The sequence below is a fragment of the Electrophorus electricus genome, chromosome 12 (assembly GCF_013358815.1).
Source record: "Electrophorus electricus isolate fEleEle1 chromosome 12, fEleEle1.pri, whole genome shotgun sequence".
Classification (NCBI taxonomy): Eukaryota; Metazoa; Chordata; class Actinopteri; order Gymnotiformes; family Gymnotidae; genus Electrophorus; species Electrophorus electricus.
The window spans coordinates 13,992,370-14,006,508 of NC_049546.1; the positions used below are offsets into that span (position 1 = coordinate 13,992,370).

The window sequence follows — 14,139 nt, forward strand, 5'->3', positions numbered from 1 at the left end:
GACTACATAAAATGAAACTTTTAAACACATGGGAAAAAAACATACAGGAAAAAGAAAATGGATCAAAAATATTTTTAACTTCTTAGATTCGGCCACACTGCCGTATGAGAAGAAGCCCCTTATTAAATAACAGAGGAATCAGCCTTTCATATAGCGGAAGTAGAATCATCCACCATGAGATATTCAAACCAATAGAATTTTGCAAAGCGTCCATAGCAGACGTCACCCTGGCAGAGACTCCCGGTAGGCTCCAAGCACAAGATTGAAGTGGTATTCTGTTGGTCCCGGTTAATGTTTTGCTGATATAAAAGTGTAAACACCATGACTTTCGATGTACGGAGGTGAGTAAAAATATAGAGGATGCTAGCTATCTTGTTGAGTGTGTTTGTTTTCTGTGGTGTATAACTCAAGCATGGCTTCCGATATCTATTTTATGCTATAAGAGCCACTAGCTAGCGGTGTGGCAAAAATATCGCTTCGGATAATGAAGCAATTTAAAAGACCGATTTTTCATCTGCATGCTTAAACTGAATCCCTTCTTTTATGGGGTCCAGCCTTCTCAGTAATTAACGCTTCACTGAAATTCTCAAGAGACAGAGCCAAATTGAGCTGCTACAATGCTAATTTGCCTAGGTTCATCCATTTATATGGATTAACATGGACTGTGTAGATAACAATATTTGTATGTCCTTTCATTCGGCGTCTTCTCAAATAGACTTCTGCATTAGGGTACATTGGATACATTGCATGTAATCACGATGCATAACTGTAACCTATAGCTATTTGTGTAATATAATGTGCAACTATAATATACAATATTATATACAAATAATAATCTAATAATTAGAAATAATGGCGAAAAACAGAAATCCGTATCACAGACGCTTTTAAAAATCAATCTAGAGAAGATCTGGCTACTGAGCAAAAATCAGTTGAATTCAATTTATTGATTAGTAGTTATGCAGAAAACAAAGAACTTGCATTGTTAAGACCTCCATAGGCTGCCACCTTACATATTTATGTTGATATACTGCTGTAATCCTGTCTTATATTTCTACAGTCAATATGTAATATACAGAATGCAGAAAAGTTTTCAGAGTGCATGGTGGAAAAAATTATAGACCTAACCAAACTATTTTTTCTTTTCTTTTTTTAAAAATGTATTTTTTCAAAATTTATATTGATGATATGATAATTATTCACATAGGATATATTAGATTTGATGGTAATACAATAATGGGCAACAAATAGGAATCGAAATTTGTATCTTACTCAAAATTATAAAGTGACATAAATGCATACTATATTTCTCTCCCTGTATCTGTGGGAAATATGTTTCCAAGGACGACCCCCCCCCCCACCCCACAATCTTTTAAAAATTAGTTGTAATAAAAAAATGTGAATGTTCTCACTTGCTCTCGCACACACCCTCTCTCTCGCTCTCTTAAATCTTTATATTTGTTGTATTCTACTATGTACAGCTGTATGAGCTATATCATGTCACTTAAAACAGTGGGCACTTTGACTTATGAACTGTTTACTGTATTTCTGGAATGTTTTCTGTAAATCAAAGATAAGGGATACTCTGTTTTTCTTGTAGACTATTCTATTTTTAATTTTAAAGCACCAATTAAATGTTCTGAAAGTATAAGCAATAGTTATTTAGTCTGCAGAATAATGAGTTAATGTCCAACCTGTATTCATTTTTGTCTTTTAAAAAGATGGTGTCATGTTGGTAATCAATAGTCACACTAACTTTCCAACTTGTGTGTGTGTGTTTGTGTGTGTGTGGTTGTGTATATTTTTATTGCACTTAGCATTGTCTAAGAGAGTGTCTGTATTTTGTACTTTTTTGTACTTCTATGCATCAGCATTGATCCATGTATTTCTACAGTTTTCTAGATCATTGGCGTATTGGTCTCTAACCTACTGTACTGGCTAGGATGTATTCTATGAGTAAATGACAAAGTACTTTTGTGAATTGCTCTGGATAAGAGTGTCTGCTAAATTCCATAAATGTAGAGTTTCTTGAATATTTTTTGGGAGTAAAGAATAAGACATGACATACATTAACTAACAGCAACAGTTACTGTATTTACCTACACCCTCCTTCATATTTGCTCATCAAGATGTTTTCTGTTTCCAAAAGAAATTCTGACAACGTTAATAGCATCCTTTTATTGCCGTGTAAGTGGCTCACTAACAGCTTATTTAAAATTAAAACTCTCCATGGACTTTTCAGATTGCCTTATAATTGAAACTCGGGTCATTAGTTTCTTGCCCAAAATACTTGAGAATAATTTGGAATATACATTTCTTGTAATAAATCAGGAAATAAAAACCCTTCTTTAACAGAGTCAAAGGCAAATATGCAACATATGCTCATAATGGTACACAGTGTACTTCAATATAACCCCAGGAAGTCTTCTTGTGCTTATTTTTGCTAATTGCCCATGGTTTTGTTACAGCATCAAGAAATGACCTAAAGCATGACTCATAATGTCAAGGGTATTACGATGTGGAGTGAAAAATGACTACTATTACTACTTCTGAGGGTGAAAAAGGTGAAATGAAAGTAAATAGTTACTTTTGAGAATAGGCAGTTGGATGGGGTCTGTAAAATACATTGTACACTTGTCTCTTTTGAATGTAATAAAAAGACTAAGTGTTAGACTCCCTAACACTTAGTGCAAACACTCTAATCACTGAGCAAACAGAGTCATGTGTTCTATTTTCTTAGACAGGAAAAATTCAGAGAAATATGTCAATTTGAATAGCTACAAATCGGAGGGTTATAGGCTCTATTTAAACATTCATGACTTAACGATGCTTGCATCATTGATGTGGTGGCTTAGTTTAATAGAAGGGATCCAGGAAAGGAAGTGTAATCTGTAGACTGTACTTGTTGTCTTGAAGTCGGGATGCACAAGACATTGTTTGTTAAATACTGTATGAGTCTTTGTCAGTACTGATTTCACAGAAAGCTACAATATGCAAATAAGCCTTTTAACCTGTGTTTCTTGATATGCTGTGAACATCCAACATCTGCCACTACCAGATGAATGTTCTGTGAGTCCTTTAATAAATCAAAGCATTACACAATCGATCAAACTAAAACCTTTGGTAAACTAGTCTATGACAGTCTTTAATCCTGTACCCCCCCCCCCCAGGCCTTCACTTAGCTAACTAACAAACCCAGGAATCTGGGCTTGGCTTGTGTAGACAAGACATGGGATTCCTAGTGTGTTCAGAGACAGAGAGAGTTCACAATAATAACCTCCCTAGGTGGAACTACCAATGAAACCTCGGGCAAGCCAAGGTTTTTTTTTTTGTTTGTTTTTTTGCCAGTTTCCTCTGGCTTGCTCATTAGGGATCTGGACCCAAACATTTGTATAGCTGCTTGTGTTATAAAAGGCACTATATAAATACATTTGACTTTGACTTTAAGCTTACACATATTTTAATAATGCAATGGTAATAAATACTGGTCAGGGTACAAAGAAAAATTGGAAATTTTATACAACAGGAAGTTGCCCCCAGCTCAGCCCTGCTTGTAATGCGTCAGCCTTGATTTTCATGGGTAGTGCTCAGTGGAAGAAATGTTCCCAGATGTTTGTGTTTTTACAGGGCTGATGACGAGAATGTGGGCTGGGCCATGGCTGGGACTCTGATGCCGAAAAAGGCCTGCAGGCTCCACAGGCAGAGAAGTTTGGCTGCGGAGTAGCGCAGCTCAAGAGAGCGCCTAAAAAAGGCAATGCCCGAGCTTTCTCTTCAGTGGAAGATTATATTATCCACACATTGAGAGTGAAAGCCAGACTAATTATATTTTTAAATGCCATTTTGACTGAGATAAAGGGCGAAAACAAGAACTATGTGGAGTATTAGCTGATAAACATCTTCAAGAATGAAATGATAATTGCAAAATCAGGCTGAATCTTGTCTGCTTTGTTCCATGCAGTCATTCTAATTTTGAAATAATGCATTCATATATAATGTTGACATTGTTCTTGACCATGTGTGAGTATGAGTGCTTTTGCTTTTTCCCTACAATAGCTTATTTGATGTAGACCTTTTAGAAAATGTTCAAAACTTTATCATCTGTTTTAGAGTATAATGTCCTTTTTTCTTTCTTTTTAACCAATATCAGAGGGAGCTCATTGTGTACTGAGACATTCAAGGGATAAGTATAAACATTCCTAAGGAATATGACCTTGGTTTAGAGATTGTGATAACACTTATATCACAGATAACATTTATTTCAAGAATGTTTTTGAGTTGGTTTAGTAGCAGTGCTTGTCAGAGAGCTGTACACTTGCCAGTAATACCACTCATGAACCCTAATTTAACTGCAGCTTGATGTACAAGTGAAAATGTACTTACAAATGTAAGTATAAATAAAAATTATATAAAGCCATGTACTGACAGCTAGCATCTGATCTCAACATGTAATTTAGGCTACAAATGATACACATTCTAAGACCAGTGTAATGTTAATATAAGATTATTAATAAAAAGAGAAACAAAAACCTAAAAAGTTTTAAAAACTTTCAAAGTAGTATCATGCAGATTTATTATTTAACTACATTAAACCTTGTGTTGTTTAGCTTGGTGATGCAAGGTTTGTAATTTGAGCATCTGCTCTAATTTTTTTTTCTGTTCACAAAATTGCTTTGTGAAATGTGCAGGGCAGTTGCAATTAAAAAGTTTACTTTGCAAAGGGGCAGGGCACATGGAGTGGTTTAGTTTCTTTTAGTTAAGAAAGGGAAATCCATTTGTTGTTGACAGCCTTCCCTATGACCTTTGTCACACTGTTATGAGAACTGGATGGGGGAAGGGTTAAACCTTGTGTAGAGGTTGCAAGATGGGTCTAGAGTGTGGAGGAAGTGGTGTAGTGCCGCAGCTGAGCTTCTCATAGTCCACAGTCATAGTTAACATTCCTGAGCACTACTGTCATAGCTCTTGACATACTGGGAACAGAGTGTACCTTTGCACTTACTTGCTGTGTTTACTTTTTCTCTCCTTGTGCTTCCGCTGACTGTTCTTTCCTCTTTCTCACCGCTTCTCCTTGCTCTTCCTTTTAGGTTTGATATCTACAGGAAGGTACCTAAAGATCTCACCCAGCCCACATATACTGGAGCCTTCAGTGAGTAATGTTTGATCCATGTTCCTGCCAGTATGTCCAGACTCTGCCTTTACAATTGGTGTCTGGCTTTTTTGCCTTTTTTCTTGTATGTTATCATTTACTTTTTCATCTGTTCCAGTAGTATGTGATTTTCAAGTTTCAAGTTCAAGTTTCAAGTTTGGTTTATTCGTCACATACATAGTCATACACAGTATAACCCGCAGATTTTCACCCCAGATTGATCATTAGCTGCTTGATCATTAGCTGCTTGTACTAAACTACATGTAACTATTTCTCAGATTCTCAGCTGCATCCACCCTGTATGCTCATGGTTTCAACTCTCATGAGGTGGCAGGTCTTGAATTGTGCTAGCTTTAAATAATCACAGGCCCTGCACTTTGGCTTGTGAGGGTGGAGATTCATTGTGGCATTCCACAGTGGTATGACTACACTGTGGTTATCCACAGTGGATTCCCATAGCCTGTTCTATTAATGGAGTGCTTTCAGGTGGATTAGCCTTTAGTCATATGAACTGAAATTGGTTAAGTCATACAACCTAACCCACCCCAGGTCTAAATCTTTAACTCCTAACCGGTTTTAGAGCCTGGAAGCATTATGTACTTATAATTTGGTTAAGATGACTTGAAAGGTTTGATTTTGCTAGGAAAGTTCAAGTAGCTTCCTAAAGTAATTAATTTTCATCCTTAATTTATCAGATTGGATAATGGATCACACTATGTATTTATCCAGTTACCAACTTTTATTACCAGTTTTTCCCTCTCTAAATGAAGGTCTAAATGATGTATCCTGTGTTGAACCTAAATTGGTGGCATATGTGACATAGCGACACTCCCTGTTGTTTGTGCTGTAGCTAAACATTAACTTGTGTAAACTGGAAGAAACCACACACTAGGGCGTAATGTTGTTGCCATAGTCATGTGATCATGAGTCAATGGAGACCGTCTCCATGTAAACATGCTTTACTATATCTGCTTGCTCAAGTGTTTTTTTCCCCTTAGTCATTTGGTCACATGACAGCTTACATGTTCAAGGGCCATGACGGGCCAACCATTCAATTTTAGACTTGTGGCATGATGTAATCCAACAGTGTTTCTGGATCTTTTGAATAAACAACATGTACATGTCAAATCAATGGCCTGATATATATTCATAAGTAATTCCAAGAACAATAGGCAGGGTGAGAAAAAGGCACCTCTGAGCGAAAGGCAAAAAAAGAAAGCTGCTAGAATAAAGTCAGAGCATTATAGGAAGGTCAGATCTGCATGCGAGATGACCTGAGGTAACGTTACATCTGGTGAAAAGTAGAAATACACAAATAGTTATATGCAACTTAAATAGTTATATGCAACTAGTTATATGCACATAAAGTGCAGCTTTAAAAAATAAAATAATTAAGTTGGTTATTTTGGGCTACTCTTTTCTGTGTTTACTGTATTTATAGCTCATTATCATGGTGTTATGACTGTTGTGCTTGGGTGTGCTCCTGAACTTTGGCTTTCCCTTTCCCTGCAGTCTCGATCTGCTGCTGTGTTTTCATGCTCTTCCTCTTTCTCTCTGAGCTGACAGGATTCATAGCCACAGAAATGTATGTATTGCTGCTATTTTCTTCTAACTTACATTGTGACACATAATATGAAGCATTTAGGACAACTACTACTTATGACTCATCCGGGTTGCAGTAGCAATGGCTTGATATACATATATATGGATACTGTTTGTAACCACTATAGGTAAAGACTTTAATGCAAGCAGAAAATTATATAGAAGTAGAGGTTTTTTGTGTTAAACAGTAAATGTAATGCTGTGAAATAGAGTAGTCCTTGTGGAAAAATGCATGGACATGGTATATGGTTGCTACTCCAGTGTTTATGACCTTTATGACAAGCCAAGCTGAGCTTCACACAGGATGTCATCTGCTGGCCTCTTGTATCAGCTTTCTTTTCATTCGTTTAGTAGAGGAGAGGTGACAGAGGAAGTGACCACGTTGCCACTGATGTAGTTTGTCCTCATCTGTCATTTAGCAGTTTTGTCTCAGGCAAAATTTTTTGAAAACAGTTCCTTCTGTCAATGAGAAGAACACCTTTTTCTAACTTTTTCAAATTATATCCAGAACAGATTTTATGGTAGGCATCATTAATGCCACAATGCTCTTTTAAACTTATGTATTGCATAATCTCCCTTGTACATTGTGATCTTAATAAATGAAATCAACTTTTACTGAAAGAGTGTGAAGTTGCGTAATTGCTAATAAACTAAAGATGTACCCAATGTGTGACATATGTATCCATTTTTTTACAGAGTGAATGAACTGTATGTGGATGACCCAGATAAAGACAGTGGAGGGAAGATTGATGTGAGTTTAAACGTCAGTTTGCCAAACTTACATTGTGATTGTGAGTATTTACATAAAATACATTAATACTCTTGCTTTCTCTAATTTTATAAGAGAACCTTTATTTCACATCCAACATTGTATATGATATGCCGTATCAGCTGCTTTTTAATCAGAATTTAACATTTTATTTTATTGGTACAATCCAAGATTTCCAGCACACATGCCTCAATAGTTTTAGTTTATTTGTCCTATTGCAAGAATTTCCTTCAAGGTTTATGCTCATTACATTGGAGCATCTCTGTCCAGAACTTTCACATGTTTATGAAAATACTGCCTTTAGTGTTAAAATGTTGGTGTGGTGTAGGCAATCAGATTTGCATTTATGCTAAAACTAAACTCTTAATTGGCATGTCATCAGTTGCTGACCATACTGTCAGTGGCCAATCTATATGTTAAATTCCTTTTCTTTGAAAACAAAAGATCCTCAAATAGCTGGTGATAATTGCAGCCACTATTCTTTTGAGTCCAAAACCAAAGGATCAAAATTCTTGGACTGTAAATAAAAAAACAAGGTTTCTGGGTCCTGAGTCAAAGCAGAACAACTGATGTTATCCTTGATGTGCCTGTAGAACAGGCTTTCTAAACCCTGCCAGTCTAGAGAATAATTGCGTATTTCTAGCACATTACACAGTATCTAAACTATGACCAGGGACAGATTCAACCAATGAAAAACAGGGCTTGTAAAATAGGAAATCCCTTTATTACTTTTGTGATGAGTTATAAAATCACTTTGCAACCATAACATTATGCTGTAATGGCCAAAGTAAGTTTAAAATATCAAATATGGAAGTATGATTCTCAGATAAAATCTTACTGAATTTTAATGATATATATCCAGGTGCCATTAATGTTGAGGTCTGTATGTAAGGATTTTGTTACAGAGCTGCATGCTATTAGTGATAAGGTGATGATGATGATTATTAAGGTGGGTGGGGGCACAGATTAAATTGGTCTTTATTCTAAATGTTGCATTTTGACGAACAGCACCGAACATCTAATTCGGCTCTATCATAAGGTGCACACATTTCATCTATTGGTAAATTGCTGAATGGAAGAAGTAATTCAAAGGTTTTTTTTCCTCGTGTGTTTGTTAGATTTGGCTGCATAAACGGCAGAAAGAGTTTGGTTTCCAATGTGACATTAATCTTTCAGTAAATACAACAAATGTAGTTTTTAAAAAATCTATCTAATCTGGAATTAAAATATTATTAGATGATAAGTATATTTAGTTTTTGATTTGTCTGGATGCCAAGTGTTCTTCCTGGCTTGAGTGGTCTTGGTGAAACACACATTTATTTATTATATATATTTTTTATTTATGCCACAAGTGTCTGAACTGCAACTCTCACGTTTAGCAGTTGAAACAGGGTATTGGAACTTGATATGTTGAGAGCATATGGTTAACATTTCTCTGTCATACCCCTGTTATCCCCTTAGCTAGGTGGTGTTATTGTATTTCTGCGGAACTTACTAACCAAGACTCAATTTAACTAGTCTGCACCCAGTGTAGCAATACTGGTATTCATCCTCTGGATTACAGTGACAGGGACTTATATCAACAATATGATGGCATCATTTGCTTTGTTTGTTAAAGATCTAATTGTGTTGTAGATATGCCTCCATAGTTGTAATGGTCTGAATGGGTTTGGATTCTTAAGTTATTAACACCTTCTACTTTGGCATCAAATGAACAAATATATGAAAATTTGTGAATATATCATATGATTGTTGGTTGTTGATTGTAACTCGAAAGATTGTCTTATCTTTCACCTTTACTCTCTTTATTCTCACTCTTAGTGGTGGGGTTGACATCCAGGATGAGATGGGGCGACATGAAGTGGGCCACATAGATAACTCCATGAAGGTGCCCCTAAACGATGGCTATGGCTGCCGATTCGAGGGCGAATTCACCATTAATAAGGTAAGACACTCGGCCCAACTCTTCAGTGTTTCCCTATGCTGAGGCTTTAGAAGTGACAATTACACAAAAAGGATTTAATGGTTTTCATAAAAGAGGGTAAAATGGCATTTTTGTACCCCAGGACAATAATAACCCATCAAATTGGAAGCATCCTTACAAATCCTTTAAATAACTCCACAAACTGTAGTTCGCAAAGAAATAAGACTGCTTTACATCAAATTGGGAAACAGCACCTTTTTGCCAGTAATCAAACTGTTGAAATTATTAATGAAAATGCATAACGGTCTGACTAATTACTGCTAATGTTCTAAATAGCTTCTTAAAGTCATTGTTTTGATATTTTTCCACAGATGCCATGGTGTTTTATAAAATGGAAAATAGTCGTGTTATTATTGACCATTGAACTTTTCAGAAAGTTAAACATTGACAAAATGCACTGGTCTGATCACATCCTGAAAGCTTTTGGGGAAGAGCTTGTTAAATGACTTAAATCAGCTTGCCTGTATCTATACATTATATATTCCATTTTGTCCAGGTCCCTGGAAACTTCCATGTTTCCACACACAGTGCTACGGCGCAGCCACAGAACCCTGACATGACTCACATCATTCATAAGCTCACCTTTGGGGAAAAGCTTCAGGTCATTCACCTTTACATAATCATTCATCAGATCATAGACTGTGTCAAAAACCATGCCCACCATACCAAGAAGCAAACATATGCTTGAAATTGCAGGTGCAGCACATCCAAGGAGCCTTCAATGCCCTTGTTGGAGCCAACAGACTTGAGTCCAATTGTATGTTACCGTATCTTCATTTTGCATGCACCCTGAGCTTTTTGCCATTTTAGCCAAACATAAATGATGGCACGGAATAACTGACTGTGTTGTCTCTTCCATGGAATATTCATACCACATCTAGATGGGAAATGTGGAAAATGGTTTTAAATGTTTTTTCATATTTTGTAATCTAAAATGCTTCAAAGGCCTAACAATGGAAGCATCACAAATATCTTTTCACACCCATAAGTTTTTTGTTTTTTTTCCCAGTTTAATAAAATATTGGTCCTGGAAATAGTTTTCTAAACATTATTTTAAATGTCACCAACCATAAACACGTAACACTGTTATAGCTAGAGAATGACAATTATAATAATACTGCATGTTTAAGGTTGGTGGCAAATAATACAATTCTTTTTGGAGAACCATCTACAGATAAATGACAAATAAAGGAAGCCTAACAATTTTTGCATTTCCTATTGCAATAAAGCAATAGAATGATGCATTAAGATACACCAGTAGGATCTGTTAGCAGACATATATGAAGCTACACTACATGTGAAGTTGTGACGTCTAGTGGATGCTCATAAGCAGATGTGCTGTCAAAACTGAAGAAGCAGTTCACATTTATTTCCTTTTACACATACAAACTTAGAATAACAACATTCATAGTTATCAGTTAATTTTTCTCACATAGTGAAATATGTAAGTTGTGTTGGCATGATTAGCAGTGGTCCTAGAGTGGCTTTTTCATGCAATAGTCTATTTGTGTCTCTGGTATGCTTGTTTTTTTGCAATTTAATAACTCTACTCCCACATCTTACCCCACACCTCCCCTCAGCTCTGGCCTCCCATGATTATATCCTCAAGATTGTTCCTACAGTATATGAGGATTTGTCAGGAAAGCAGAGATTCTCTTACCAGTACACTGTGGCCAACAAGGTAAGCCATGATGTTTAGCTCCATTTAATCCTGATGTGCCTTATATAAACCAGCTGTAAAATGCAAGTCTATAAACATATGCATGTTTTTTTAACAAGTCTGCTGATTTATGGGCTCCTATAATGACCCGTGGTTACTATAGGCACAACCTGGATTTACAGGTCTCTCTTTATAAAGTAGTGAAACCTGGAAACCTGAGACACATCCATGACTGGGAGAGCATGTGCTACAGCTCACTATAAAACCACATCACTTTTATAATTAAAAAGCAACAGATACAAAGCACTTTTGATCTGAATTATGGTTTGATGGCACCACATTTTGTACCTTACACTCTGAATCTTCTAAATGAATCCAGATTGGTGGTGGACTGTATGGTAACCTGTTATTCTTTCCTGGCAGGAGTATGTAGCGTACAGTCACACAGGACGAATCATCCCAGCTATTTGGTTTCGTTATGATCTAAGTCCTATCACAGTAAAATATACAGAAAGGAGGCAGCCCGTCTATCGTTTTATTACAACAGTGAGTCTTAAGGGCACAAGCACACACTCATTTGTGTGCATGTACAAACACACACACACACACGCAGTGTCATATTACTGGATATGTTATGAGTAACACATTAGTATTGTTGCCTTTTTAGGTCTAACCCATTTAGTTTTTATAGTGGTTGAAAAGTTAGACTTAAGTATATTTTTCTAACCTCTACAGTTCTTTTATGTTACATTTTGCTTCAAGTTCACATTTGGAAAAAATACTAATCTAGCACATTTGTATATAATTAATCTAGATTAACTGTTTTTATTTTTCATTAATATTCAGCCTTTTCTTTGTTGTTAGATCTGTGCCATTATTGGTGGGACGTTCACAGTGGCAGGAATCATTGACTCCTGTATATTTACGGCCTCTGAGGCCTGGAAGAAAATCCAGATAGGCAAGATGTCCTGAGCATCTGACTCATTTACCAGGCATCTTATTTATACCATGATGACTTTCCACTGTGCTCCAGTATGATCCCAGGTTTCCCCTTTAAGAGAGATTTTGTCTGCATTTCATGAGAAATGCACATCTTGCACATCTGTTAAGAAGTTCAGAAGCAAAACATCATTGGAATTAAGAAAAAGCATTTGTAATTTGGCTGAAATGTTTGCATTTTAATTCATCTTAAAAATCCTAAAAAGTCTGCTATAGTGAGTATGAACAAAAGGTCAACAGAAGCACTACTTGCAGGTAATTCCTTCTTTCTAAATAGGTCTTTTAACATTGGTAACTAATAACAAGTATGTTAAAGACACAGATTGTATGTCCCACAGGTCAATTGTACATAAGTTAGGTACATAAAATGGGATGGATAGGAGTGTGATTAACTACACAAAGATAAAAGAGAAGGTGTTATGTTAGTTGCTACTACAGATGATTGTTAATCATATGAATTACCGAATTATTCATTTACTTGGACAGCTGGAATTGTGTGTCTTAGTGTTTTAAAGTTTAACACTTTAAAGTCCGCAAGGGCAAAATTATTCAAGATGATATTGATTTGTTAGGGAGAATGAAACAATTGCTTTTTAGTCATGAATTTACCCTTGGAAATGCTTGTACTTCTTATTATGTTTAAATGAATTTATTCCTGTGTTTTCATAAAGCAAAGGATTTTTTTAATATTTGCTCTGTAAAGGTCATCTTTCTCTGGTTTGATTTGCTTAGCCTCGGCAGCTTTAAGTGTTTGGGTTGAAAGGCTGCACACTCAACCTGTATCAAGAACAAAACGGCTTACACATGTTAGTCATACTAAGGATTTTGGTAAGGCTTGTTAAACAAGAAAAGGAGGTTTCAGAAGGTGGAGTTTCCAAACCTGAATGATGTCGTACAAATACATATGCCATATGTCTCTAATACGGTCAATTAAAAATAACTCCTACCCAGTATTTCATTTCATTAAGTATCTTTTTCAACACATCCAAACTGAAACATTTGAAGAGAGTCTAAAATCAGAGACCCCAACTTAAGAATTAAACAAAAAAAACAAACATTTTATGCAAATAGAAAGGCTTAGCACAGTTTTTATTTTAATTATGTTGATATATGGACTTTTGCTCCATTGTTTTGTTTTCTTTGGTCAGACCAAATCAAACAGCCTACTACAGATGTGCCAATTTGTATTTGCTCAACTTGACCTAATTTCTGTCAGGTCACTGGTGTCCTCTGACCATTATTTCTTTTTACTCTATTTTGATTCTTGTCAAAACAAATAGTGGGAACCTATCAAGAAAACAAACAACAAATAAAAATGGAAACTAGTTGCTGCTTACATCAGAATAAGAATAGGTTCTGACAATAAAAGAGAAATCAATTTATTGCTGTATTATTTGCTATATTCTCAATGAGCAAGGCCAGAATAAAACAAGATATTTTGGTTTATGTTTCACCATTGGGTGTTTACTTTTTAACATTTTTTTTTTACAAGTAAACAAAAAGAGCCTTACACTTTAGATCAAGATAAATGTGACAGGCGTTAAAATACTAGAAAATTAGCGGCTACAATAATAGTGCCACCCAGTGACGGTGGGGGGGGGGGGGGTATCAGTTCAGTTTGTGAGGCAGGGTTGGTGGAGACCTAATGACGGAAATAGTTTCCTTCGGGCCTTTCGGGGGTGCCATTACAGGTTGGAGGTAGCCAGGCAAGATCCATCGGTCACAGGCATGTCCACTGTGGAAAAGAAGTCGTTCACCTCCTCCTCAGCCAACTGGCCATACTCATTGTTGTAAAAGGTCTGCCCAGAGATCTGGCTGAAGAATGGTGGCTGGTGTCTGCTGATGAGATGCTCTGTGTTGTTGCTTGTTGTTGGACTGCCGGGAGTGAGAGAATGGATATTGAGCAGAAAGTAGAATAGATGGTCAAGAAAAAAAAGGCAAGTATACAGGCTTTTAAAATAAGAGAACTATAAGAAGCCATG

The 14,139-nt window shown here is 36.2% G+C and overlaps 2 protein-coding genes across 4 annotated transcripts in view; one reads left to right on the top strand and one right to left on the bottom strand.

The window, feature by feature from the left end:
• The first annotated feature begins 202 nt into the window (after nt 1-202).
• ergic1 (endoplasmic reticulum-golgi intermediate compartment 1) lies at nt 203-13,110 on the top strand. The gene is made up of 10 exons (XM_035532041.1): nt 203-341; nt 5,082-5,143; nt 6,656-6,728; nt 7,442-7,540; nt 9,336-9,459; nt 9,995-10,099; nt 10,195-10,255; nt 11,079-11,179; nt 11,582-11,704; nt 12,023-13,110. The coding sequence occupies exons 1-10, from the start codon at nt 322-324 to the stop codon at nt 12,128-12,130; spliced, it is 876 nt and encodes a 291-aa protein (XP_035387934.1). The 5' UTR covers nt 203-321; the 3' UTR covers nt 12,131-13,110.
• A 589-nt stretch (nt 13,111-13,699) lies between these two features.
• flt4 (fms related receptor tyrosine kinase 4) overlaps nt 13,700-14,139 on the bottom strand; it is a 48,262-nt gene continuing 47,822 nt past the window's right edge. For all 3 annotated transcript variants that reach the window (XM_035532022.1, XM_027008635.2, XM_035532023.1), the window contains one exon: nt 13,700-14,032. In XM_035532022.1, the coding sequence (XP_035387915.1) occupies nt 13,843-14,032 (190 nt within the window). In that variant the 3' untranslated portion in view covers nt 13,700-13,842. The remainder of the gene's footprint in view (nt 14,033-14,139) is intronic.